This window comes from Bos taurus, chromosome 19 (assembly GCF_002263795.3).
Source record: "Bos taurus isolate L1 Dominette 01449 registration number 42190680 breed Hereford chromosome 19, ARS-UCD2.0, whole genome shotgun sequence".
Classification (NCBI taxonomy): Eukaryota; Metazoa; Chordata; class Mammalia; order Artiodactyla; family Bovidae; genus Bos; species Bos taurus.
The window spans coordinates 24185989-24212926 of NC_037346.1; the positions used below are offsets into that span (position 1 = coordinate 24185989).

The window sequence follows — 26938 nt, forward strand, 5'->3', positions numbered from 1 at the left end:
CAAACACTAGATTTGGACCAGAATTGAGGTCCCCTGAGTGCTCACATTTGTCAAAACTCTTTGAGCAACACCATTAAAAGGGTTCATTTTATTGTATGTAAACTTCTCTTTCAACAAAAATTATCTTCAAAATACATGAGGTTCTGAGCAAGGAAAGTTTTCTGGGATAAAGAGAGGCATTACATAATGGTAAAGGGTCATAACAATCTTAATATGTATGTACCCAACAAAAGGGCATCAAAATGTGTGAGGCAAAAAGCTGCCAGGAACAGTAGATGAATCCACTCATAACTGGAAACTTCAAGATCGCTCTTTCAACATCCCTCCAGAAATGGACAGATCCAGCAGGCATAAGATCAGTAGGAATACAGCTGAACTTGATCAAAACCACCATTGACCAGCTGGATACAATAGGCATCTAAAGACTACTTCATCCAACAACAGCAGATTATACATTTTTCTCAAGTTCATACGGAATATTTACCAAGGTTTACCATATTCTAAGCCACAAAACACACTTCAAAAAATTTTTAAAGGATATGTATCCCACAATGTCTGTTCACAGACTACAGAGGAATTAAACTAGAAATCAACAACCAAAAGATAGCTAGAAAATCCCCAAATATTTGGCAATTAAACACACATTTCTAGATAACACAGGAGTCAAAGAAGATATGGAGAAAGAAATGGCAACCCACTCCAGTATTCTTGCCTGGAGAATCCCGTGGACAGAGGAGCCTGGTGGGCTGCTGTCCATGTGGTCACAGGGAGTCAGACACAACTAAAGCGACTTAGCAGCAAAGAAGATAGCTCAAGATAAATTTTAAAGTATTTTGAACTAAATAAAGTACAATGCATCAAAAACAGAACTTTAAGAGAAGCTTAAAGCACTGAATGCTTATGTTGGAAAAGAAGATTTAAAATCAATAATCTAAGCTTTCACCGTAGAAAACTAGAGAAAGAAGGGCAAGCTAAGTTCAACATATGCAGAAAAAAATAAATAATAAAACTTAGAAGTCAGTGAAATTGAAAATAGGAAATCAAGAGAAAAATAGATGAAATTAAAACTGACTTTATTAAAGAGATCAATAAAAATGGTAAGCCCCTAAGCAAGCTAACTAAGAAAAAAAAAAGAGAGGACATGATTTACTAATTGAGAGAAATATCATTACAGATTCCCTGGACATTAAAAGGATAATAACAGAATGCTATGAATAACTCTATGCCCACAAATTTAATAACCTCAGTGAATAGGACTAATTTCTTGAAAGACAGAATTGGCGAAAACTCACACAAGAAAAACTAGATGGTTTCACTGGTGAATTCCACCAAAACTTAATAAAGAAGAACACCTATCCTTCTGAAAAACTGAAGAGGTGAAGCACTTCAAAACTCCTTTCACGAGGCTAGCATTACCTTGATTTCAAGACCAGAGAAGGACACTACAAGAAAGAAAACTGAATGCTAACATCCCTGATAAATATAGATGCAAAATTGTCAACAAAATATTAGCAAACTGCATTCAATTAAAAGATCATATAATGTGATTAAGTGGAAATAACCCCTGGTTTATTCATTGATTTTATCTCAAACTAAAGCTTCTGCACAGGAAGTAAAACAATCAATAGAGTACAAAGGCATCATGTGGGAAAGGAGAAAATGTGTGCAAATCATCATCTTTACAAGGAGTAAATGTACAAAATGTATAAGACTCTTCTACAACTCAAAATCAAAAAATGAATAATCCTGGACTTCCCTGGTGGTCCAGGGGCTAAGGCTTCATGCTCCCAATGCAGGGGGGTCTGTGTTGGACACCTGGTCAAGCCCCCACATGCAGCCACTGAATTCGCGTGCCACAGCTGAAAGGACCCGCAACTAAGACCTGGCACAGTCAAATATTTAAAAAACAAATAATCCTACTAAAAAATGGGCAAAGGACTTGAAGAGATATTTCTCCAAAGAAGACATGCAAATGGCTGCTACATATATGAAAAGGTGCTCAACATCACTAATCACCAAGGAAATGCAGGTTGAACTATACTGAGATAAAACCACAGATGGGTTGAGATGGATGCTAGTTTTTAAAAAAGATAACAAATGTTGGAGAAGATGTGGAGAAATTGGAAACATTATATACTGTTAGCTATATATCCAAAGGAAGTGAATTCAGGACCTCAAAGTGATATCTGCATTCCAATATTTATTGCAGTATTATTCACAATAGCCAAGATTTCGAATCAACCCAAAGGTCCATCAACAGATGAATGGACTTTTTAAACGCGTATACACATACAGTGGACTATTATTCAGCACTTAAAACAAGAAAGTAATTCTGCCATTTGTGAAGCCATGGATGAACCTAGAGGACTTTATGGTAAGTGAACCTGCTGAGTCATTGGGGAAGCCCATAAGGTGTGTTGATCAATTCCAAATAAGTAAGTAGAGAGAGACACCCTTGAAGAGTGAGGCTGGTAACTAGACTCTGGCTTCCTTCCCCATACCTGAGGGAATAACTTTTAGGACACCAGCTGTGAGTCAGTTCTCAGGTAAAGACAAACTTATAGTAGCAAAGAAAATAGAAAGTTCACTTGAGGTTCAGGTCAGGTCAAAAAGACAATGGAGTCGTGAAAATAAATGAGAGGAGAAAAGGCTAAGAGAGAATAATGTGAACCTTTGCAGAAGAAGATGTAAGGAAGAAACTGTATTCAATAATGAAAAGCTTCTTTTAGCAGAGGAGTGAGAATTTTGAGTTTTGACCTGAGAGGACAGGGTATTATTTAAAGCAGGGTTTGGGTTTAAAAAAAAAAAAAACCACAATAAATTGTAAGGTGAATGCAGAGAAAAAGAGAGCGAGCCAGGCAATCAGGCAAGGAAAGGAAATTTAATAGAGGGAAAAGAGAGGGTGACTGGCTCTTAAGGAGAATCAGCGTCCTCCCTTTCTGACAGAGTCCTTCTTATACCCCACCAACGAAAAATTCTCTGAAAGGATGGTCACGTAGCCAGAGGTCTGGAATCTGGTGGTCTTGCAGCTTTGAGAAGATAGGTGCCAGTGAGACAACAGGATGCCATTAGGGCAATTTGGTCAGTCCTGCAGATCACTGTGATTTTATTCGTTTGCGAGGTTGACATAAGGAGCCATCTTATCAATAAGACCCCTCGAGGGCCCTATCATAAATAGTTGTTTAGTAACTTAAGACAAAGATCAAGTAGAACTTTTTAAATGATGCTTCTTAGAATTACTTGGGAAAAACGAAGAGGAAGCCCTTGCCTGCAGGTCACTGACATCCCCTTTTTGAGTCCAGCTGTTGAAGCCTCGCGTTCCGGGAAACAAATTCAGAAGGACAATGCAGATAGTGGAGTGCAGTTTATTACACCTGCGGGCCTAAGGCAGAGTCTCCTCTTAGCCAAGGAGCCTAACCAGTTTTTCTGCAAACCTTATATACCCTATGTGTACGTGCTCAAACCCACCTCCTCAAATTCCCTGAAACTAGTCTGAACAAAGGAAAAGAAAGATAATATCAAAGTTAACCTGTGATCCATATGCCTTAAGTCTAGGTAGTTGACAATGGACAATTATCAATAGGTCTGTAGTCATACTCCAGTAAGCATAATAGAATGCATGATTCTATTCAGTTACACAGATATTTAGGGCATTCTTCAGAGGGTCTAGGTAGGAGCCCTGGGGCTCTTCCTTCCAGGGGTCCAGTTTTCCAGTTGGTATGTCGTTTTCATAGACACTGGGCATATAGCTCAAAGTCCACAGTCTGGCCCAAGATGGAGTCCTGCTTTCAAGATACAGCCTGTTCTGTCTGTTTCCTCCTTCGAAGCTACATATCTCCACTTTAGCTTTTACTTTGGCAATTTCTAGCTATGTAACTTAACCAAAAGACCATTGGGGAAAACATAAGTCTGGGTTAATATCCCAATTTTAATGTCAATATACCTACTGAATACAATTGTGTAGAAATCTCAGCTCTATCATTACAGAGAAAAAGGAGTTTTCTTTTTGTAAAAAACTCTTCCCAGGGCTCCCTTCATGTCTCTATTCCTCAGGCTGTAGATGAAGGGGTTCAGCATGGGGGTCACCACAGTGTACATCGTAGCCATCACAGTCTCCTTAACAGTAGAATTACTAGCTGACGGGCATAAGTAGAGACCAATAACTGTCCCGTAAAACAGGGACACCACAGTGAGGTGGGAGCCACAGGTAGAGAAGGCTTTGCAGATGCCCTTGGCAGAAGGGACCTTGAGGGTGGAGGACACAATTTGAGCATAGGATGTGATGATGAGTAGAAAAGGGATCACAAGAATGAGCCCTCCAGTGATAAATATCACCAGTTCATTAACTCGAGTGTCAGAGCAGGACAGCTTCAGCAGAGCAGACATGTCACAGAAAAAGTGGGCAATCACGTTGTCTTCACAAAAATGCAGCCTGGACATGAGCAGGGTGTGCAACATGGCATGGAACGTGGTGAGTACCCAGGACAGCACCACCAGGAAGAGACAGAGCCTGGGGCTCATGATGGTGGTGTAGTGCAGGGGGAAGCAGATGGCCACGTAGCGGTCATAGGCCATGGCCACAAGGAGGAAGCTCTCCAGGTCTGCGAAAAACAGGAAGAAGTACATTTGTGTCAGGCAGCCAGCATAGGGGATGGACGGGACATGGCTCTGCATGTCCTGTAACAATTTGGGCATTGTGACAGAGGAGAAGCAGAGGTCAGAGAAAGACAGGTTACTGAGAAACAAATACATGGGTGTGTGGAGGTGGGGGTCCAGTCGAATCAGGAACATTATGAGGAGGTTCCCCAGGACAGTGGTAACATACATGGCCAGGAACAGAGTGTAGAACAGGTCTCGTTGATCAGGTCTAATGGGCAGGCCCAGGAGGAGGAACTCTGAGACAATAGTTTGATTTCTTCCTGTCATGCTCTGTGTTCAGTATCTTTAGGAGAAAATGATGGTGTCCATTAAACACCTGAATAAAAATGAACATTATGTCTGTTAGTTTGTGGTCAATGGTTGATTTCACTGTCATTATCTGTAACAGTTTGTAACCAAAAATACACTACGTCTCCAAATCCAAGCCACTTTTAAGACTTTTCCTTCATTCCTCATCAATTAGCATGTAAAAGAATATTAACTCTAATTTCCCTTCTAAAACACTCTCATCTTCTATATTCTATGTGCTCACATTGGTTCTCCTGATTGTTTCCTTACCATTCATTCTCAGTCACTTTGATTGGTTTCTTCTCCATTCTCATATATTGGTGTTTTCTTGGGTTTTTTCCTAAATACCGTTCTCATACTTTTATATCTACAGGCCTGGAAGAACGCACATATTCCTTTGGCATCCATTACCATCTAAAGCTCATGGGTAGCCTTTTATCACCTTCATCATTGGCTTAGTGATCATGTTCCCCATGGAATACCACAAGGCTCTTCAGCCATCCACAGATCCCATATGAAATTCATGAGCCCACTCTGCCCTTCTCCCGACCCCACTCTGCCCTTCTCCCGACCCACTCCTTCAGGTCTATCATACTTCAGTAAAAGAAATCCAGGCCCAAGATAGAAACCTAGGAGTTTTCTTTCAGTCTCTCCTTTCTGTCACTATCAGGACCCACTCTACCAAGTGCTATAAGATTCTCCCACTCAATTCTCTAATTCATCCACTACTGTCCCAACCCTCACTACCCTGGACCAGGCTAACATTAGAACTTGTCTGTATTACTTAACAGCCTCTTTATCTCCCTGCTTCCATACTTACTCCCCTTCAATCTCTTTACACTGTGGCATTCTAAGATAAAAATCTGATCATTATTCTCATAAGTTCCATGGATTCTCACTGCTCTTTCAGAGTCCAAAAGGTGCTTCATGATCTGACCCTTGCCTCCACATCTTCATCCCATTATGACACACACACCCCACTCTCACCAAGGCTGCACTTAAAAGTTAGTTTCTTGCTCCATCCTTTTGCACTTGCTGTCCTCCTACCTAGCACCTTCCTCCCTTGGCTCCCTCTTCACCTGGTTTGCCTGTATTTATCCATCAGGCATATTACATGTCCCTGGGAAATGGAATATTTCCTGCCATATCAGTAAACAAGGATGTCACAGTCATCAGTAATCCCAGCACCCCAGGGCACTCGGGAAGGAGAACAATACCTGTGCCCTGGCAGCCATCAGGCTTCAGCTACTCCCTATGGTGAGCACTGAAGAACTCAAGATGTGAAAAAATCACAGGACACTGTGTATCCAGATAACTAAGATGCATAAGAAAGGAATGATTTCAGTGAGCCCAGATTCTTGCATCTTCCCATACATAGTTCTAAATTCCTTGAGATAGCTGCTGCTGCTGCGTCACTTCAGTCCTGTCCAACTCAGTGCGACCCCATAGATGGCAGCCCACCAGGCTCCCCCATCCCTGGGATTCTCCAGGCAAGAACACTGGAGTGGTTTGCCATTTCCTTCTCCAATGCACGAAAGTGAAAAGTGAAAGTGAAGTCGCTCAGTTGTGTCCAACTTTAATTCACAAAAATACTTTTTTATTTAAAAATTACTTTTGGCTGTGCTGAGTCTTCGTTGCTGCATAGGCTTTTCTCTAGTTGCGGGGAACAGGGGCTACTTTCTAGCCGTGGTGCATGAGTTTCTCGCTGCGGTGGCTTCTCTTGTTGCGGAGCACAGACCCTAGGAGCACTAGCTTCAGTCATCGCAGCCTGTGGACCCAGTAGTCTCGGCTCCCGGGCTCTAGAGCACAGGCTCAGTAGTTGTGGCACACCATCTTAGTTGCTCTGCGACATGTGGGATCTTCCCGGATCAGAGACAGAGACTGTGTCTCCAGTGTTGGCAGGCAGATTCTTTATTATTGAGCCACCAGAGAAGCCCTACAAAAATGCTTTAATGCTCAGACTACCTGCCCTTTGTTGCAAACTTCTATATAACCTGATTCTTTCTCCCAATCCCCGCCTCCTCAGAGCAGTTCTCTCAGGGTCGCTTAAGATACTGTCTCCTGGGCCTAAAGCCCTAAAAATTCCCACCGAACAAAACGTAATTCAATTTTTAGGTTGTGACTATTTTTAAGTCAACACCGTTTACTCAGCTAAACCCTCCTGTCAGCCTAGACCAGGTAAGAACCGAGTGCTTTGTTTCCACAGCATCCTGTGCTTGTTCCATAGCACACGACGCCCGGGGGTATTATTTGTTTACAGCTGTCTTTCCCCACTGGAGAAGAAAATGGCACCCCACTCCAGTACTCTTGCCTGGAAACTCCTATGGATGGAGGAGCCTGGTATGCTGCAGTCCATGGGGTCGCTAAGAGTCGGACACGACTGAGCGACTTCACTTTCACTTTTCACTTTCATGCATTGGAGAAGGAAATGGCAACCCACTCCAGTGTTTTTGCCTGGAAAATCCCAGGGACGGGGGAGCCTGGTGAGCTGCCGTCTTTTGGGTCACACAGAGTCAGACACAACTGAAGAGACTTAGCAGCAGCAGTCTTTCCCCACCAGATTGTAAATCCCATGCAGGCAAGGCCATATATATGCCTCCACGACTGCAGCAGTGCCGGCATCTGGAATAATGCCTGACTGCAGCCAATGTTTCATTTTTTGAAATATTTATTGGCTGTACTTCAGGATGGGACATGCATTCCTCCAACTTTCAAGACAGAAAACTCCTGTTATTTTAGAGTATCTACTCCTACTTAATCCTCTCAGAACAAGAGCTCACTAGTTTTTTACTTTTTTTTTACAGAATGCCTGGATGTAACCTCAAACTCATGGAAGTATTAGACTATCTCAACCACACTACTCTTTTTTTCTTTTAAACTTTTATTTTGTTTTGGTTTTATAACTGATTGATTCAGCTTCCCTGATGGCTCAGATGGTAAAGAATCCGCCTGCAATGTGGGAGACCTGGGTTCAATCCCTGGGTTGTGAAGATCCCCTGGAGGAGGGCATGGCAACCCACCTCAGTATTCTTGCCTGGGGAATTCCCATGGGCAGAGGAGCCTGGCAGGCAACAGTCCACGGGGTTGCAAAGTCGGACACGACTAAGCAACTAAGCACAGCACAGCACATAACCAATTAACAACCAATGTTGTGATAGTTTTAGGTGAAGAGCAAAGGGATTAATCCATACATATCTATGTATCCATTCTCCCCCAAGTCCCCTTCCCATTCAGGCTACCACTGAGCAGAGTTCCCTGACAGCCATTCCCTGACAGCCTGAACAATCAGAATCTACACCCACACTGTATTCCTTCTATTGATATCCACAGGATTCGGGGAAATCGATTATGAAAAAAAAATTAAATGTGACAGATATGTTAAGTAATTTGGGGAGAAAAGGAAGGAATAAAGATAATTTCTACCCCTGAGACCTTCTTCCAATTTTTTTCCAGATACGATTGTGCCTCAGAGCTGAGAAAACTAAGGAGTGCTAGGAATATGGTTAAGTTCCATCCCTCAAAGAGATCAATTCCAGATGCTGGGATTTCACCCTGCTGATGCTGTTTAATTGAGCCACATTAATAATTTTTTATTTGTGGACTTAATGTGCTAGCTGGTGTGGCAGTAGGGGAAAGCATCGAGTTAGGCTTCATGCACCTGATTTTCCAGAATTTTGCTTCCCTGGAAAACCAGTGCTGCTCATCTCTGGTGTCAAGAGTTTTTATTAGAAATCACAAACCAGAGAGCTGGCACTTGCAGATGCTGCTAGAGATCTAGGATAAGAGCACCAGTGGCTCCATTAACAAGCAATGACTCTCATCTTCAGCGGGTGAATTGGTTCTCAGTCCTTGGTGCCCGTAAGAATCACAAAGGGCAGTGCTTCTAAAAATTAATTTACACATGAATTACACAGGGGTCCTGTTAAATGCTTATTTTGATTTAGCAGGTTTGCTGTGGTGCCTAAAATTCTGTATTTTGAGCACAAATTTTACCTTCAGATCAGATCAGTCACTCAGTCGTGTCCGACTCTTTGCGACCCCATGAATCACAGCACGCCAGGCCTCCCTGTCCAACACCAACTCCCAGAGTTCACTGAGACTCATGTCCATCGAGTCAGTGATGCCATCCAGCCATCTCATCCTCTGTCATCCCCTTCTCCTCCTGCCCCCAATCCCTCCCAGCATCAGAGTCTTTTCCAATGAGTCAAGTCTTCGCATGAGGTGGCCAAAGTACTGGAGTTTCAGCTTTAGCATCATTCCTTCCAAAGAAATCCCAGGGCTGATCTCCTTCAGAATGGACTGGTTGGATCTCCTTGCATTCCAAGGGACTAGTGATTCCCAATTCTGTTGGTCTGTGGACCATGCTGTATTTAAAAGCATAGATTACTGCACCCTCCCCCAGTAAATATAAATCAGAACCTCTGGGGAGAGGGGTTTGCTATCTAAAACTCCTTGCTTGCATGCATGCTAAGTCACTTCAGTCTGACTCTTTGTGACCCTATGGATTGTAGCCCGCCAGGCTCCTCTGTCCATGGGATTCTCCAGGGAAGAATCCTGGAGTGGGTTGCCATGCCCTTCTCCAGGGGATCTTCCCCACCCAAGGACCAAACCCGTGTCTCTTATGTCTCCTACATGGGCAGGTGGGTTGTTTACCACTAATACCATCTGGGACACCTAAAGTTCCTTAAATAATTCCAATAGGTAGTCAAGGGTTATGGACCATTGCATTAAATGCCTGACCTGCAGAGAGGTCTTCTTTTGAAATAATCTGATCTTATGAGTTATAATACATAGTAATATTTATACACTCTATCATTAGTAAAAAAACTAATGAAACTGGTGAACAGTCAAATCATTTCTAGAATGTGGAGAAATCATGGTAAGTTGAGAGGTAAACAGGAGGATTATCATACCTGAAAAACTCTGCTGGAGAACATCACATAACCTGGGAAATCAAGACCCTCAGGTTGGAAGGACCTTAAGTGACTAGCTCATTCACAATCTTACCTAGTGTGTGAGGGTGACTGCAGGACCCTGACCTGAAATCCTGCTCCCCTTTATTCACTAAGGGGCACTATCTGCCCCTGTCGTCATCACCTGTGTCTGAAACCTCCCTTCTCACATCTCCCATTCTGCACATCCTTGGGCCTAAGGGGCCCTGGATCCCAGAGGAGTCTGGATCCTGGAGGAACTCATTAAAGAGAAAGCAATTACCCAGGACCTCTCTAGGACAAATGCTCTCAGGGTCCAGGAGTAGTGACTGATTACAATCACTGATCACACCTGACTATACTTTGGGGAAGATGGTAATGAAGAAAAGCTCCTATATGAAAGCTTGCTGCTGCTGCTGCTGCTGCTGCTAAGTCGCTTCAGTCGTGTCCTACTCTGTGCGACCCCATAGACGGCAGCCCACCAGGTTCCCCCGTCCCTGGGATTCTCCAGGCAAGAACACTGGAATGGGTTGCCATTTCCTTCTCCAATGCATGAAAGTGAAAAGTGAAAGTGATGTTGCTCAGTCATGTCCGACTCCTAGCGACCCCATGGACTGCAGGCTACCAGGCTCCTCCATCCATGGGATTTTCCAGGCAAGAGTACTGGAGTGGGGTGCCATCGCCTTCTCCAATTACTCGCTCTAGGGGAAGCTAACTACCATGTCATGAGGACTCTTAAGCAGCCCTTTGGAAGGCCCCCACAGTAAGGTGCATCCTCTTTCCAACAGCAAGAACCCACCTGGCAATCATGTGCATGAGCCACCTTGGAAATGAATCCTCCTAAGAAACCCAAGCCAGAGCTGCCCAACCAAGCCACTTCATAAATCTTGGCCTACTGAAACTGTGAGATGCTTGTTGTTTAAAGCCACTGATTTGGTGGGCAATTGGTTATGCAACAATAGATAACTAATACATGTTTAAGGCTTTATAATATTTGATAAAACTATCTTCTACTATTCTTTTTCAGAGTATTCCTGACTAGTCTCATTTTCTTATATACATAACTTTTATTATTCATTTGGCTAATGTGTGTGTGTTTGGTTTTGTATACAGAAAGAAAAAAATTACATGTTACAAATTAATCTTAGAAAAATCAACATCTTTGTCTTTCTATCCAAGAAAATGATGTTATTTCTCCATTTGTCCAAGTCTTCTTTTGTGTCCCTCATTAGAAGGTATTCTAAAGTTTTCATATTTTTCCACATTTATTACTTAGTATTGCGGTTAGTCTTAGATATTTTTTAAATGGTATCATTATCCAGTTTACACTCTAATAATGGTTCAGATCATATATATAACATCTACTAATGATTTCTGCATATTAAGTTTTCTATTCCGGTGCCTTACCAAATTATGTCATTTTATAGTAGTTCCTTAGTTGATTTTCTTAGGTTTTCCATATATACAACAGTATCATCTACCAATAGCAATATTTATTATTTCTCTTTTATTTCCCAATTATTTCTATTTTATCTAACAATATTCTATGGGTCCCAGAATATAAATCCCATAAATTCAGAGACTTTTGTTACTTTGTTAACTGCTTTGTTACAAACAAGGACATGAAATAGTGCTTCGCATAGAGTATTTGCCCACTAAATATTTGAATTAAATGAACTGCATAGTCTAGCAACTCCAGTATAATGCTCAATAACAGTACTGACAATGGGCACCTGGTCTTGTTCTTAACTTCAGTGGGAATGTCTGACTCAAATGTATTATTTTCTCATATTGTTAGTATCTACCTATTCCTATTCTTTTGAGCATTTTTATCTGAAATGGTTTTTTAACTTTAGCAAATCCACCACTTTTGTAAAAACAGTAAAATTATTTTTCAAAAATTCTTCCCACATTTAAAAGGATTTAAATATTTTAATTCAACAAGTGAAACACAAAACAGTAGCCAAAAAAACCATGGAGATGATAATTTAAACAATAACAGGAAAATGCTTAATTTATACTATTTAAACTTCCTTCATCACTACTTAAACTTCATTCATTACACTAGTATAATATCTCATTTCAGCATCTACAATTTTAACAAATGCTTGGAAAGTTTTTTGTTCAGAAGCAGATGCTGGTCTGACAGAAACACATTTAAAAATATTCTTTTTCTGGTCGTAGTTTCCAACACATCTATGAACTCGGCCTCTAATCAGTCTGGGAAGTTCACGATCCTGTTTTTCAAAAAATAAATATCGATAAAGTTCATTATTACTCCATTTGAATTTAAATTTTTTTAAACTAATAATATGATCAACTAAATACGAATCACTACAAAATGCCGTTACTTCCCTTATGTCATTTAGGGCCCCCCTGCTGACGAGACATAATAGCTAGGCATAAATGGATGCCCTGTTACAGAAGAAAGACCTTCATTTGGGTAGGGCTTCTTACAAGCAAGTGAGCTGCTGCTTCTTAAACAACTGAATAATTCCCAATATATCAGCACATGAATACTCACTTCTATTAGACTGCCAGAGTTCCTCTTTCAGTAGATGGCAGACAAGCTAGTTCAGACCAACTTTCCCACTAAAACCAATTAGAATAGCTGGATGGAATAATTATTTTAAAATATCCTCCCAGACATCAGAGAGATACCAACGGCAGTGAGGAACTGCAGAGACCCTAACTAGGGGGAGGACAGAAGTCCAGAATGGGCCTGATATCTGGGGATACCTTCCCCCTCTGAGGTAACTGCTGATCACAATCAAGGCAGTTTAAGAGTCTAATACACTGAGCAGAGCTTCTATGGGTTTATAGGGCTAGGAGAAAAAATGGAGTCCAAGGTTCCCCAAAGAAAAGAGATTCTGGAACCATACCACCCCCACCCCAGGCTTAGGGTTGGGAGATTCAAAAGAGCTATGTCCTAAGAGAATTCATAAGCCAGGAAAAGACAAGCCAGCTCCAAAACCTCTCAGTCAAACCACAGGGTATGAGAAGATTTGCAATACACATAATAGACCAAGAACTTGTAGTCAGAACAGATTTTTCAAAAATTCCTACAAATCAGTAGACAAATAATTTATTAGAAAAAAATTATAAAAGACCTGAACAGACTTGTCAGAAGAATGTATCTCACTGGCCAGTAAACAACAAAAGTGCTGAACCTCAATTAGTCACCAGGGAATTGGAGAGAAATGAGATAGCACTAAACTGACCCACTGGAATGGCTAAATTAAAAAAGACTGACAGTACTAAATGTTGATAAGAATGAAGAAAAACTACAACTCTCCTATGCTGATTGAGTTCATAAACTCTTATAACCATCTAGAAATTTCTTTGGCAACAACTCCATGTAGAACATACACATGCAGTACAATTCAGCAATTTTATTTCTAGGTATATACACAATAGAAAGGCATGCATGTGCACACCAAGAATGTTCACAGAGTTATTACTCATAATAACAAAAGAAACTGGAAATCACCAAAAGACATCCATGAACAGTAGAACAGAAAATCAAATTGTGCTATATTTGTATCACATAGAAACATAAATAAAAGAACTTTAGCTACATGCAACAACACAGCTGAATCTTACAACATTTCACTGAGTGAAAGAGATCAGACATATCATATGATACTATTTATAGAAAGTTCAAAAACAAGCAGAATTAACTTATGATATTAAAAGTCACAATAGTTGTTACGTTAATGCAGAAAACAGAGGTAGTGAATGAGAACAGGCACAAGGAAACATAGGGTGAAAGCAATGTTCTATTTCTTAACTTTGGTTATGTTCACTTCTGTGGTAACTTCATAGAATTGTACAGCTTTTCTGTATATGATATGCTTTAATAAAAATCTTTTTAGACTAGAGAAAAATAATGAGCATCAAAGATATTCTAAAAATAACATTCAATTACTATTTCTTGTCATCTGCTATGTGTTAGACGCTATGCATTCATATATTCTATAACCTAATATCCAAAACAACCTTTCAAAGTGGGAATTAGTCTCAATTTACTGATTAGAAAACTGATGCACAGGAAGTGTAACCAACTCACTCAAGGTCATAAAGCTAGTGAATGGTGGGGTACAAACTGGAATCCAAGTGAGATTTCAGAATTAAGCTCAATTTCAGATCTAATACCAAACTCTTTTACAAAGTATGTAAGTTGTATAAGGTTTCCATTCTCCTTTGTTACCAAGCCTCTTCCCTACATCCCAGCCCACTGTTTCTGCCTTCCCCCAAAACGACTACCCTTAACTTACCCTGTCACTTACTAACCGTACACCCTGGTAATTGTAAACTGTTTGCAGTTTCCTGAACAATCTAGGCTTTGTCAGTGCTTCATGTCTTTACAGGAGCTGCTCCCTCAGTTTAGAATGCATTCCTCTCACTTCTTCCCCTACTTTCCAACACTTTGGCTTAATTTATTAGACCTTATATATCTAAGGTCAGATAAGTTACTACATTCTTCAAAAAGCTTTTGCTGATCTCACCTATCCTCCCTATCTACTTCTATAGAACCATGCACACATCTCTGTCATACCACTTATTATGTAAGTGTAATATTTATGTGTCTGTCTCTCTACCTGAGATTATAAACTCTGAGAGAAAGGGCCATTTACCACTTATATTCCACTTTGCACCCCTGCATCTAGCATAGCCCCCATAACATAGTAAGCTCTCCATATCAGTTGAGCAAATAAGCAATTTTAACATCAGAATTGAACCAAACAAAATGTCAAAAGCACTACTAGTTAACAGAATTTCTACTACAGTGAAATTATAGACTGCATTTCTAAGTTTTGTTGGCATAGGCTTTGCAAAGAATACTTAAAACAAATACTCACTATTTCATAAAATACACATGGCAGAGTATGTTTCCCATCTCTCATAAGAAAAGTCTTTGAACAGTATGGGCCAGGTCTAACAGCTGAGTCGAGAACAGCTAAGCAACATTGAAATAGAGGGGGAAAAAATTAGTGCTGGTAAAACACAAATAAAATTTAACAAAGAGAAGTTGATATTTAACCATTCCCATACCAATCTCTCATAGTTTTATTTATACAATACTAAGAAAACATTTTAAAAGGGAAAGATATTCTGAAACCGTTTTATTCTAAGGAAAACAAAATTTCTGACTCTCTCCAACTCGGGAACTGACTATATAACAAAAATATAACTGACAATAATTGGCCATCTGAAATTTTCTCCTTTGTTGTTTGTGTGTTTTTATATTTCTAGTTTTTTGGCCACGCTGTGTAGCATGCGGGATCCTAGTTTCTTGACCAGGGATCAAACCTGTGCCCATACAGCGGAAGAACGGTGTCTTAACCACTGGACCACCAGGAAATCCCTGAAGTTTTGTGAATGTGTTTGATGCAGTGGTTACATCCTCAGACTAATCTACTACATACTACATAACACACATAACAGTGTGTGTGTTAGTTGCTCAGTCATGTCCAACTCTTTGAGACCCCACAGACTGTAGCCTGCCAGGCTCCTCTGTCCATAGAATTCTCCAGGCAAGAATACTGGAGTGGATTGCCATTTCCTTCTCCAGGGGATATTTCCGATCCAAGGATTGAACCCAGGTCTCCTGCACTGCAGGCAGATTCTTTACTGTCTGAGTCACCAGGGAAGTCCACATATTAAATACACACATATAATACATAAACATCATGATTTAATGAAGAAAAAACACTGAATTAGCATCAGAAGTCATGCAATTGAGTCTCAGCTCTTCAACTTACTAAACTGAAAAAACTTAAACCTCTTTCAAATTTGTTTCATTTATAAAATTCAAATGATAATTCAAACTTAATCTTAAGAGTGAGTGAGTGAAGTCGCTCAGTCATGTCCGACTCTTTGCAACCCCATGGACTGTAGCCCACCAGGCTCCTCCATCCATGGGATTCTCCAGGCAAGAGTATTGGAGTGGGCTGCCATTTCCTAGTCACTATCAAGTGAGACCACTATTCATTCCTTTAATAGCCATCTATTGGGTACTGATAGTAAACACTTGTTGTTTTGAGGTCAATCTCCACTTCCCCTAATAATACCCAGATTTTCCTTTAGGAAATTTCCCCTATGCCATCCTTAGCTATATGATTTGGATTAGATGTGTCCCCACCTCCAGACCCAGGAGTGACCTGAGACTAATGTAAGCCAGTCTGTGTATCCCCTTCCCCAGCTACAGAGTTCAGAGTGACAGTGAGAGTCTTGCTGCCCAGTCAGAAACGTTGACATGCAAAGGGTCATTTGCTAGTTTCTGGAAAAGAGCAACCAGAAGAAACTATCAAAGAATGTGACGATGTGGTGTAAAGAAGAATGTATGGTATAGAGAACTTTGATAATCCTCTTAATATCATAAGGGAAGAGTCAGAAGCTGCTGGAAAGACCATAACTGGAGCCTCAGAATGAAGCTAACACTGTGACAGGACAGAAAGATGGTTAAATCTCAAAAACATAATGCCAGATGAAAATGTAAACTCTACAGTTTAAAACACACAAAAACAATAAATAAATATATATAAATTTATGAAATCAGATGTACAGAGCAAAATTATAAAAGCATGGAAAGGCAAGATACCATAGTGACTGTATCTAGAGAAGAATAAAAACAGATGGGGTGTTCAAACACATCTATAAGATAAGATATGTGGATATTTATTATAGTCTCTGTACTTTTCTGTATGCTTAAAATATTTCATAATTTAAATTAAATTGAATATTTTATTTAAACTATGGAAAGAAATGTTTTGAATCTCTACTTGTTGTTTCTCTCTTTATTCTAAGTAAAATTAAATTCCAGAAATTCTATAAAACTCTCCTCCCTTGTGAATATTAATTCAGAAAACTGTAGGGATAAGTTAATTGTTGGGTGTTTACTCATATCAATCAAGGATTCTTCGCAAATGTTCTTTTAGGATATGTAATTTATAATTTAATTTACACAGAAATTGCTACTGGATTTAGGGTAATATAGTAGAAAGAATACTTTGAGAATAAGGAGACTTGGTCCCTAGATTTATTTTTGCTGCTAACTTAGTGATTTTTAGTCAAGTCTATTTTAATTATTTGCCTCATTTCCTCACCTACTTCAAGGGTTGAGCTAGATTACTTGTAAGACTCTTTCCAGTTTTAACATTACAAATTAGAATAATACTAGCATGAATAACCAAGTTCATCTTAAGTCACACAAATCAATGAAGACACCGGAACTGAAGAAAATCCTAAAAAACCATCATCTCCTTTTGTAAAGTTTTATTTTTCTTTAAGAACCCCTAGGTATTCCTAGTAATCATTCAAAATGATTGTCCAAATGATATAACTGAAGTATTTTTGAAGTAGTACACCTACCTAATATTTCAAAAAGAAGTACAGTTTTCTGTACATGTTCACGCCAGTACTTCATGCTTTCAATAACTGCAGATATAATTCTTAAAGAATTATCTTTTTCCCTAAGCTTTAACTGATATGATGAGGCTTCCTTCTGAAAAAAACACAGCAGTAGAAAAACCTGTCATTTTTTTCATCATATTCATTCACTTTCTATGTAAAGATTCTAGGTCCGTATAACAGGCAAAAGTGCAAAATATGTTAATATACTATGTAAAATATGTAAAAAAGAACTACTGAAAATTTTAGTACAGTTACTCCCCTAAATTAAAAGCATCATTAGTACTTTATAAAGGAGAAGAAACTAGAATACATTTGGAGATAATTAAGATTTTTTCTTTTTATCTCTTATTTTACATGAGCATTCATTTACTCATTCATTTGTTGATTCTTTAAATATTTTTAAAGTATCTTGTGCCAATTCTGTGACAAACACAGGTAAGTCAAATACAGTTTCTCTTCCTAACGTGCTCACACTGAGGGAATCCAGACACGTTTATTCATTTATTCCAAAAGCAGTTATTGGCACCTACCATGTGCCAGACATAGCTAATGAGGAAACAACACTGAAGATAGACAACCTATCTACCTTCACAGATTTTACAGTCTAATAGGGGATTCAGAAGATTAATAAAGATATAATAGAATGTCAGAAATTGATATATTCTGTGCATTTTAAAAAAACAGGATAAAAGGATAAAAAGAGACAGGGATTATTATTTTAAATAGGCTGTTGACAGAGGAATAAGGGAATAGTGAGTGTAAAGGCCTTGAGATAGGAATGTTTTGGCACTTTAAAAAATCAACTAAGAGCAGGATGGCCAAGATTGTGGAGTAGGAAGACCCTGAGCTCACATCCTCTCATGGGTACAACAAAATTACATTTATTTACAGAGCAGCCATTCACAACCTTTAAGAAAACATACTGGATAAAAACATCATCTACTCCAGTAGAACTGGCTATTTGTGCTAATCCAGTAATGTATGACATGGAAGTGATTTCAAATGCTCTTATCTCTGTAACTTTCTAAATACTTATCTCACATTTTTTAATTGAAATACAAAAATGCAAGTAATATTGACAAGTTTACCTTGAGGGTGTTTACTTCTTGAAAACCATCCAACATTTTTTTCTTAAATTGATTTTGTTGAAAATTGGGCTTAAATGCCTGCAATGTGCTGTTTTTGTCTAGACTTCTCATTGTGGAGCCAGGTATTTCTGATGACTTTGTTTGTCTGAGTGCTTCACTTTCTCTTTGGTTAGGTAAGTTAGTAGATTCAGATACTCTTAATTGTTTCTGCTGTTGAGCTCCCAAATTAATTGGACCTGAATTTATTCCATTATTTGTCATTAGATTTCTTCTTTTGCACTGAGGCTTAAAATCATTTTTATCCCAAGTTTTTAAACTGGTATTTTTGTTGCCATCTCTGTAGCTGTAATAGTATTTTTAAAAATTGGTATCAGTTTTGTTTCTATATACTTTTTCTTAACTAAGAGAAAATTATTAATTATTTAATTTGCATTTATATGGTAATTTGTACTACTTTGTAACTACTTTGCAACTACTGACCAGTTAGATATTCTAAACACATCATCACAGCAACCCTAAAATATATTAAGCCTCTCTTTTCAGGTGAGGAAACAGAATCTTAAGGAGGAAGTAACTTGCCAAAGTCACATAGCAAGTTACTGACAATCCAAAATCCAGAGAACCCAACTCAAAGTCAAGTGCCAAAGAATTTATTTTTAAACTATACAAGAATATATAAGTAGAAAGATTTTTTTTCAGTGCAGTAAGATTTTGAGTATGTTTGCTTCCTTTTTTGTACATTTATTTTTAAGTTTTCTACAAAATAAATTTTTCAAAAGTTAAACTATGGCTTGTCAGTGATTTTAAATCACAAAGAAAATAGATATAGGCAGGGTGGATAGCTGTCTGATTAGAAATTTTGTACTTTTACTTAATAGCTTAAAAGTCTTACTTATGAATTTATTTCAGCATTTTACTAGCTTCATTAACTTAAGTGAGTTGTACCTGCCAATCAGAACGTGATGCTAATGAGGCTAAAATTTAAAGTATAATTTCAGAGCAGGCTAGGTAAAAGTTCCACAGGAAAAAACTAACCTAAGTCACAAATATCTATTTCTGAATATAATTTTCCTAAAAATATCACAAGTACTACAAGAGGGCAAACAATGCAACCCAACCTTGTTAAGGAAAATAATCCAAAACGATTTCAGTAGTTACCACCTAACCAAGAATACTAAAGTCCAATCTAAAAAACAATCCATGTCCTTTTTCTATCTATTCATTTTTTCACATTATTTAGACATTAAATTTGGATACCTCTGACAAGGGCCCTCACCATCTTAACAGATGCTTATGCATTTCGTGCTCCATCTTTCTTTCTTAATTCCATCCTATTTACCTTGAAGCTGACTATCTTACTAGGGTAAGATTGAGCATTCTATTTGGTTCTCAATTTCTAAATATATCCAACATTTAGATACAGTTATTCTTGACTCTTTACCTATTGTCAATTAGACATTAATGACAAAATCATAAATTCATGGTGATAAATATTTAAAGAAATTTCATTATAACATGAAGTATTCTTTGGAAATATAATCAATGCCAAAGTTGTCTATTTTTAAAGTTTTATATAGCATGTTCTCTTCTCTCATAAAACATAGCTAGTATCACTATAGTTAGTTATTAAGTATAGAAATTTCCTAAATGTCAATTCTGTTTATGAAAGGAAGAAAAGATAGAGGAGGAGAGAAGGGAGTAAAGGAGGAGATGGGACGGAGAAGAAGAAACAGAATAAGAAAAATCTTAAGTAGACTCACCTCCAATCACTCTTGCTGCTCCCAGCATTTGATTGAATAGGTTTAGATAGAGAATCTTGACTTCTCAGGGAATTAGAAACTGAATGTGGTATTTGCCTTTCAAGGAAATATATCTTATTAACTATTAATAATTTGTTCCCCAATTGAGAAATATAAAATATACACAGAAGACTAACATCAATCAGTAACAGACACATGCATTTATTGGTACACATTTTTTTCACATACCCCGTGTTCACTGTTTTTGTTAAAGGAGGCAACTCCGGATTCACAGCTTCCCAGGCCCAATCTCAAAAGATATAAGTAACACAGGTAAGGGTAAGTTAGGTAGTGTTTGGGGGAAATAATTCTTTCATATTTAATTAGTATGTGGGGGAGGCAACCGAAAGCCTGAAGGAGAAAAAAACTTGAATATGTGGACATGTTCTTTAAAAGTACTTTGTTGTGGAATTAGTCACAGTGTGTCTTACTAATTTTTTTAGATATCTCCCTTTCCCACTGTATTCCAAGCAAGGTATTTAATCTGTATATCTTCCACAGTCAATCCTAGTAAAGTATCTTACACTTTGTAACATAAATTTCAGTGTAATCAGTGTTTCTTAATCCCAACCCAACAGCAAGAAATACATCAAAACCCAGAAAATATACACACACAGCATGTGTGTGTGTGTGTATGTGAGTGCCTGTGTGTGTTTGAGAGAGAATATAGCAAATTTACCATCTATTCTTTTTCTTACTTACTATGTATATACACTGACATTTTCCATTTTACTCTATTCCATTCTATTTATTTTTTTTAAAGACTGGTTATTTCCTAAACTACTAATGGATCAAGAAGAAAAATTGAAAAACATTGATCTAGTCCTCTCTCTTACCCATGATAAGATATTTTGTTGTATCTCTGACAGATAGTAATCCTGGTCAGAGCTTGAAAAGTTCAGTACTTCAGGATTATGTACATTTACCTATGCAGCAACTCAAATGGTTATTTTTCAAGATTATCTGTCATTCATGCTACTTATAAAATATTTTAAATAGAGGAACTTTTTTAAATAGCAGCAGATTACCAGATAAATGCCCACTTTCACATATCCACAAGAATTTTTTAACCTTTTATCTATAAAAATGAGAATAATATGAAATTCATACTTTCAATTCCTCAAATGTGGAAGAAAACAAAATAACTATAGATTTAAAATTAGATTAAGGTCTACTGTTGCACACTGGATGAAATTAATAAGTACTGGCATATATATATTAAAGGATTTTTAAATTCTAGTTGCAGAAAATCCTGTTAAAGCATTTTAAATGTGCTGCCGCAAAATGTAAATGTATATAACCAGCAGGTACCAAGTATATTTCAGAATATCTGACTGTCCATGCCTTCTTCCAAACAGAAGTAAAAAGTAAGTAAACATTAAGATCTCCCAGGACAAACCACCACAGCTAATTATTTCAGAGATGAGAGGCCTAACCATAAGGTTAAATTAAAGAATGAAACTGGAACACTCTAACACCATACACAAAAATAAACTCAAAATGGATTAAAGATCTAAATGTAAGACCAGAAACTATAAAACTACTAGAGGAAAACATAGGCAAAACACTCTCTGACATAAGTCACAGCAAGATCCTCTATGATCCACCTCCCAGAGTAATAGAAATAAAAGCAAAAGTAAACAAATGGGATCTGCTGCTGCTAAGTCGCTTCAGTCATGTCCGACTCTGTGCGACCCCAGAGATGACAGCCCACCAGGCTCCCCCGTCCCTGGGATTCTCCAGGCAAGAACACTGGAGTGGGTTGCCATTTCCTTCTCCAATGCATGAAAGTGAAAAGTGAAAGTGAAAGTGAAGTCGTGTCCGACTCTTAGCAACCCCATGGACTGCAGCCTACCAGGCTCCTCCGTCCATGGGATTTTCCAGGCAAGAGTACTGGAGTGGGGTGCCATTGCCTTCTCCAAAATGGGATCTAATTAAACTTAAAAGCTTTTGCACAATGAACTATAAGCAAGGTGAAAAGACAGCCTTCAGAATGGGAGAAAACAATAGCAAATGAAGCAACTAACAAAGAATTAATCTCAAAAATATACAAGCAGCTCCTGCAGCTCAATTACAGAAAAATAAACGACCCAATCAAAAAATGGGCCAAAGAACTAAACAGACATTTCTCCAAAGAAGACATACAGATGGCTAACAAACACATGAAAAAATGCTCAATATCAGTCATTATCAGAGAAATGCAAATCATAACCACAATGAGGTACCATCTCATGCTGGTCAGAATGGCTGCTATCCAAAAGTCTACAAACAATAAATGCTGGTGAGGGTGTGGAGAAAAGGGAACCCTCTTACACTGTTGGTAGGAATGCAAACTAGTACAGCCACTAAGGAGAACAGTGTGGAGATTCCTTAAAAAACTGGAAACAGAACTGCCATATGACCCAGCAATCCCACTGCTGGTCATACACACCGAGGAAACCAGAAATGAAAGAGACACGTGTAGCTCAATGTTCACTGCAGCACTGTTTACAACAGCCAGGACATGGAAGCAACCTAGATGTCCGTTGGCAGATGAATGGATAAGAAAGCTGTGGCACATATACACAATGGAATATTACTTGGCTATCAAAAAGAATGCATTTGAATCAGTTCTAATAAGGTGGATGAAACTGGAGCCTATTACACAGAGTGAAGTCAGAAAGAAAAACACCAACACAGTATATTAACACATATATATGGAATCTAGAAAGATGGTAACAATGAACCTATATGCCAGACAGCTAAAGAGACACAGATGTAAATAACAGACTTTTGGACTATGTGGGAGGTGGGGGTGGGATGATTTGAGAGAATAGCATTGAAACATGTATACTACCATATGTGAAATAGATCACCAGTCCAGGTTTGATGCATGACACAGGGTGCTCAGGGCTGGTGCACTGGATGACCCTGAGGGATGGGATGGGGAGGGAGGTGCGAGGGGGGTTCAGGATGGGGAACACATGTACGTGGCTGATTCATGTCAATGTATGGCAAAAACCACTACAATATTGTAAAGTAATTAGCCTCCAATTAAAATTAGTTAATTAAAAAAAATGATTTCAGTGACCTTTTAAAAACATGAGTTGAAGTAAGGCTCACAGTCTCTAGAATTTGAATCAAGAGAAACAGAGGGCAGCCAACCATGGGCTCTGAGAACTAGAACTAAAAGGCTATGTTAACACCCAGAAAAGGCAACTTAGTTCACATACCAGTGGATGCTAAAAGGAAGCCAGTTGGATGAAACAGTGAAAAGTCAACAAATGAAACAAAGCAAAAATTACGTAAGAAGAGAAAAAAAGACTAGGGTCAAGCACAAGAAATTCCTTGGCTTCTACCTTCTTAAGTTCTATTTTCTTCCATTTTTCCTGTGTTCCCATTCATACCCTTATTCCTGAAGCAACTTGAGTTTCTCCATTCTTTACCACCAAATGTTTAAGTCATAATATCTGTATGTGTTTTGTAATAGGAACAAAAAAAACTCTTTCCAGTATAAGTTACTACTTCACTAGAACAAAGGCTCCAGATTTAAGATACCCCATTTAAATGCTAAGTCACCCTTGTAAACAAGGAAACTCTAACTGTTGTGCTGGAATGCTCAGAAAGAGCCAAGTAATCCCTATAACTGGATAGTGGAAAGAAGAAAAAAATACACTTTCTTTCTGTTTCCATTATAATACAGTAGAAATTGCCATTTTCTATAATCCTCTTATTTACTAAGAATTTTCACTTTATTTTCTTACCTGATGGTAGAGGAGGGAAATCATAATTGTCAGAAGCATTACTGATACCTGGATCATTTGTACATGGATTGGATGTTAACGGCTGTCTATTCCTCTTCTTCTGATTGAATAATGGTACAGGCAAACAGCCTAAATTGAAAGTACCAAAAATTAGTACACAATAGGCAAACAATCAGACCTTAGTTATAGAATAATTATTAGTATATAATAGTATACTATTTGAATTTGTCTATTTCTATATGTTACTTTTATATTCATTACAGATATATTTATATAGATTTGGATTTCTTTTTATACTCTTTTAAAGATCCAAAATAGCCTTATCTGTCTCTCTAAAAAATCCTTTCTTGTTCTATGTTACCATCACCTTAATTCCTCTTATTTGGCAGTAATTCGCATCTCCTTCCTCATCCCCCAACCCTTTCCAAACCCACTTTTTGCTTTGTTTACTTCTCTCCTGTGCCTGCTTATCACCATATCAACTGGAGTACAATACAGGTAAAGGAGAACCAAAATTTGACCTATGCTTTCCAAAATCCTAATCACTCTGACTATAGTAGCAGACCCTTTAAGGCCATGGTTCTTTCACTTTAGTTTGACTAAGATTTATCTGTAATTATGCTTAGCATTCCAGTTCCTAGACCCCACTCTCATAAATTTTATTTCAGTAGATTTGCTTTGGAAGTCAAAACTCTGCAATTTCACCAAGAACTCCAGGGGTCTGTAATATATATTTTCTATGGATCATTCTTGAGAATGACTTAGAGTGATGGTAATATACACAATCTCCCTGGCACATAAATATTTCAAATAAGCACAAAACAAATCAATCACACAGGGTTTTAAAGAGCAAATCCAAGAAAAAATCCAGAGCAAATCCAGGAAAGAGAAAATCCAAGAGCAAATCCACAAACACCTGATTTTACTTACACCTAAGCCAATAAGTGTTTTGTCTTAAGTTATTTCCTTCAACCTAAAAAGAGGCTAGACTATATGTTCATTATTTTTAAAAGTTCCTTCCAAAGTGTTCTATCTATATGTTACACAAACTATATATATATATATATACACAAAAAGTTGTATCTATATAGGCTATATATATATATATATATACACACACACTATGTATATACGCTACATACAAACTACAGAAATTTTAAAAATAAAAGTTAGTCAATACCTGCTGTACTTCGAGTTGAATTTTCATTTAGGTTTCTCTTCATTTCTTTCAATATCAAAGTCTCTAATTTTTATTCTCCAGCACTCCAACCTTAAAACATAAAGTTGTCTGACTAAACCTTCAAAGAAAGAAGGTTTTAGTCAGATACCTCATATTGTATCAACAACAAAATTAAGTGCTCAGCCTAGTAATTACTGAAATTATGGTTTAAAGCTATGACTTCAAACCTGATAAACACTCTACAGAGTCTTTCCCTTTCCAGGTAAGAATGTAAAACATGACACATTTTTTCAAATTAGTTTTGAAGTTAAAACTAGGGTGGCTATAATCTTGTTTCCTAAACATATGTGAATTTTCACAGAGTCTACGTAATTTACTTCAGAATCAAGGACCCAACGTGAGAACAATTCTGAACGAGATGTACATAGAGGAAAATGGACCACAATATTGGCAAACATGCTTACATGGCCAGGGAGGAAACATACACAACTGAACTAGCCATGTGAGAATGTGTTGTCTCACTTTAAAACACCATGCAGATCATGTGCTTTAGTCATTAGTTTGAGATCTCTGGATTATACAATATCAAAGACTAAGGCTTCACTTAATATCCAGAATAACTGTAATGATAAGTTTCAACTCTGTTTCTGTAATTCCAAGTCAAACAAGATCTGTTTTTTACCTTTTACCACAGGATTTCTTTTGTAATTTTTTCCATGTCCAGCCTCATATATTTCAATCTCACTTTAATACACACCTGCCTATTTTGTGAAAAATTAAGATTTAAACCTAAGTAAGATCACTTCCACTCGCAAGGACCACCCCATGAGACAGAGAGACATGAACACTACTGAGAAATAATGCAAATCATACTGGGGTAAATAGCATCAATTATCATTTTTAGAAATAAAATTTGTGAAACATGAGGTTAGGGACTGCCTCGGCTTTGTTTCCACAGCTTAGCCTTGAACCTGGATATAGCAGGCCCTTTAGAGAATATTCCTGACGCCATTCTAGGAAACAAAATAGAAGTTAAGCGACCTTTTCCTAGCCCAGAAATACCAACGCAACACACCTGAAAACTAAAAGGGGCAGCAAGGACTATTACGGTTACTGAGACTTAGGCAAACAAAAGCACCACATCCTCCCGTAGACTACTGGCCCCGGGGGCAGAAGACCCTGAGGGATTCTCTACCCCTGCTTACAACAGGACCCTAATTATATTCTGGCAGGTGGTGACATAGATGGGCAGAAAGTTTGCTCAATGCGCAAACACCCAAGTACACACCCGCCCCAAAAACCGCTGCCTCAGTTCGAGGCCATCGGGCCTACTCGGGCGCCTCGTGGAGAAGAACACAAAGCTCCAGTCAGGGCTCATGTTCTCTTCCAACAATCTCTCCTGACTCGGGAGGGGGTCTGTTTGGTAACTAGGGCTTTCTCTGCTTGGCCTTACTGCCAACACGACGCGTAACTTTAACCTTCAGGTTCCTGGCCTCCGTCAACCGTCGCCCAGTCTCCAGTCAACAACCAGCAGCCTCCCTTTCCGCCTCCAAAAAGCCTCGGAACTCGCTCTGTGCGCATGCGCACTTCGCCACGCCCCCTTCGGCGCAGGCGCAGAGGCTATCAGCTGGTTGCGCGGTAACGTGGCGTCATCACGTCGGTGGACAAGGAGGGAAAAACACGAGCAAGGAAACATGAACGCGCCCCTCCTTGCGTTCTCACACTGTGGGGTACACGGCATAGGGAAGGCTCTGCCTCTTTAGATTTTCACCCATAGAGGGACAAGCCTTTTCTGGTTGCCTGTGGTGCTCAGCCAGTCTTCACCCCAGCTTCG

At 38.6% G+C, this 26938-nt stretch overlaps 2 protein-coding genes across 8 annotated transcripts; both read right to left on the bottom strand.

The window, feature by feature from the left end:
• Nucleotides 1–3981: 3981 nt before the first annotated feature.
• On the bottom strand, nucleotides 3982–4926 carry OR1E1 (olfactory receptor family 1 subfamily E member 1). Its single transcript, NM_001390779.1, has one exon. The coding sequence runs from the start codon at nucleotides 4924–4926 to the stop codon at nucleotides 3982–3984; it is 945 nt and encodes a 314-aa protein (NP_001377708.1).
• Nucleotides 4927–11790: 6864 nt separating this feature from the next.
• On the bottom strand, nucleotides 11791–26702 carry SPATA22 (spermatogenesis associated 22). 7 transcript variants are annotated; one of them, XM_059878193.1, is made up of 10 exons: nucleotides 26583–26678; nucleotides 25787–25865; nucleotides 25105–25194; nucleotides 23925–24053; nucleotides 20371–20431; nucleotides 20143–20238; nucleotides 18383–18725; nucleotides 17253–17385; nucleotides 14741–14838; nucleotides 11791–12115 (listed from the first exon to the last, which is right to left on the bottom strand). In XM_059878193.1, the coding sequence occupies exons 3-10, from the start codon at nucleotides 25145–25147 to the stop codon at nucleotides 11924–11926; spliced, it is 1095 nt and encodes a 364-aa protein (XP_059734176.1). In that variant the 5' UTR covers nucleotides 25148–25194; nucleotides 25787–25865; nucleotides 26583–26678; the 3' UTR covers nucleotides 11791–11923.
• Between the last annotated feature and the right edge of the window lie 236 nt (nucleotides 26703–26938).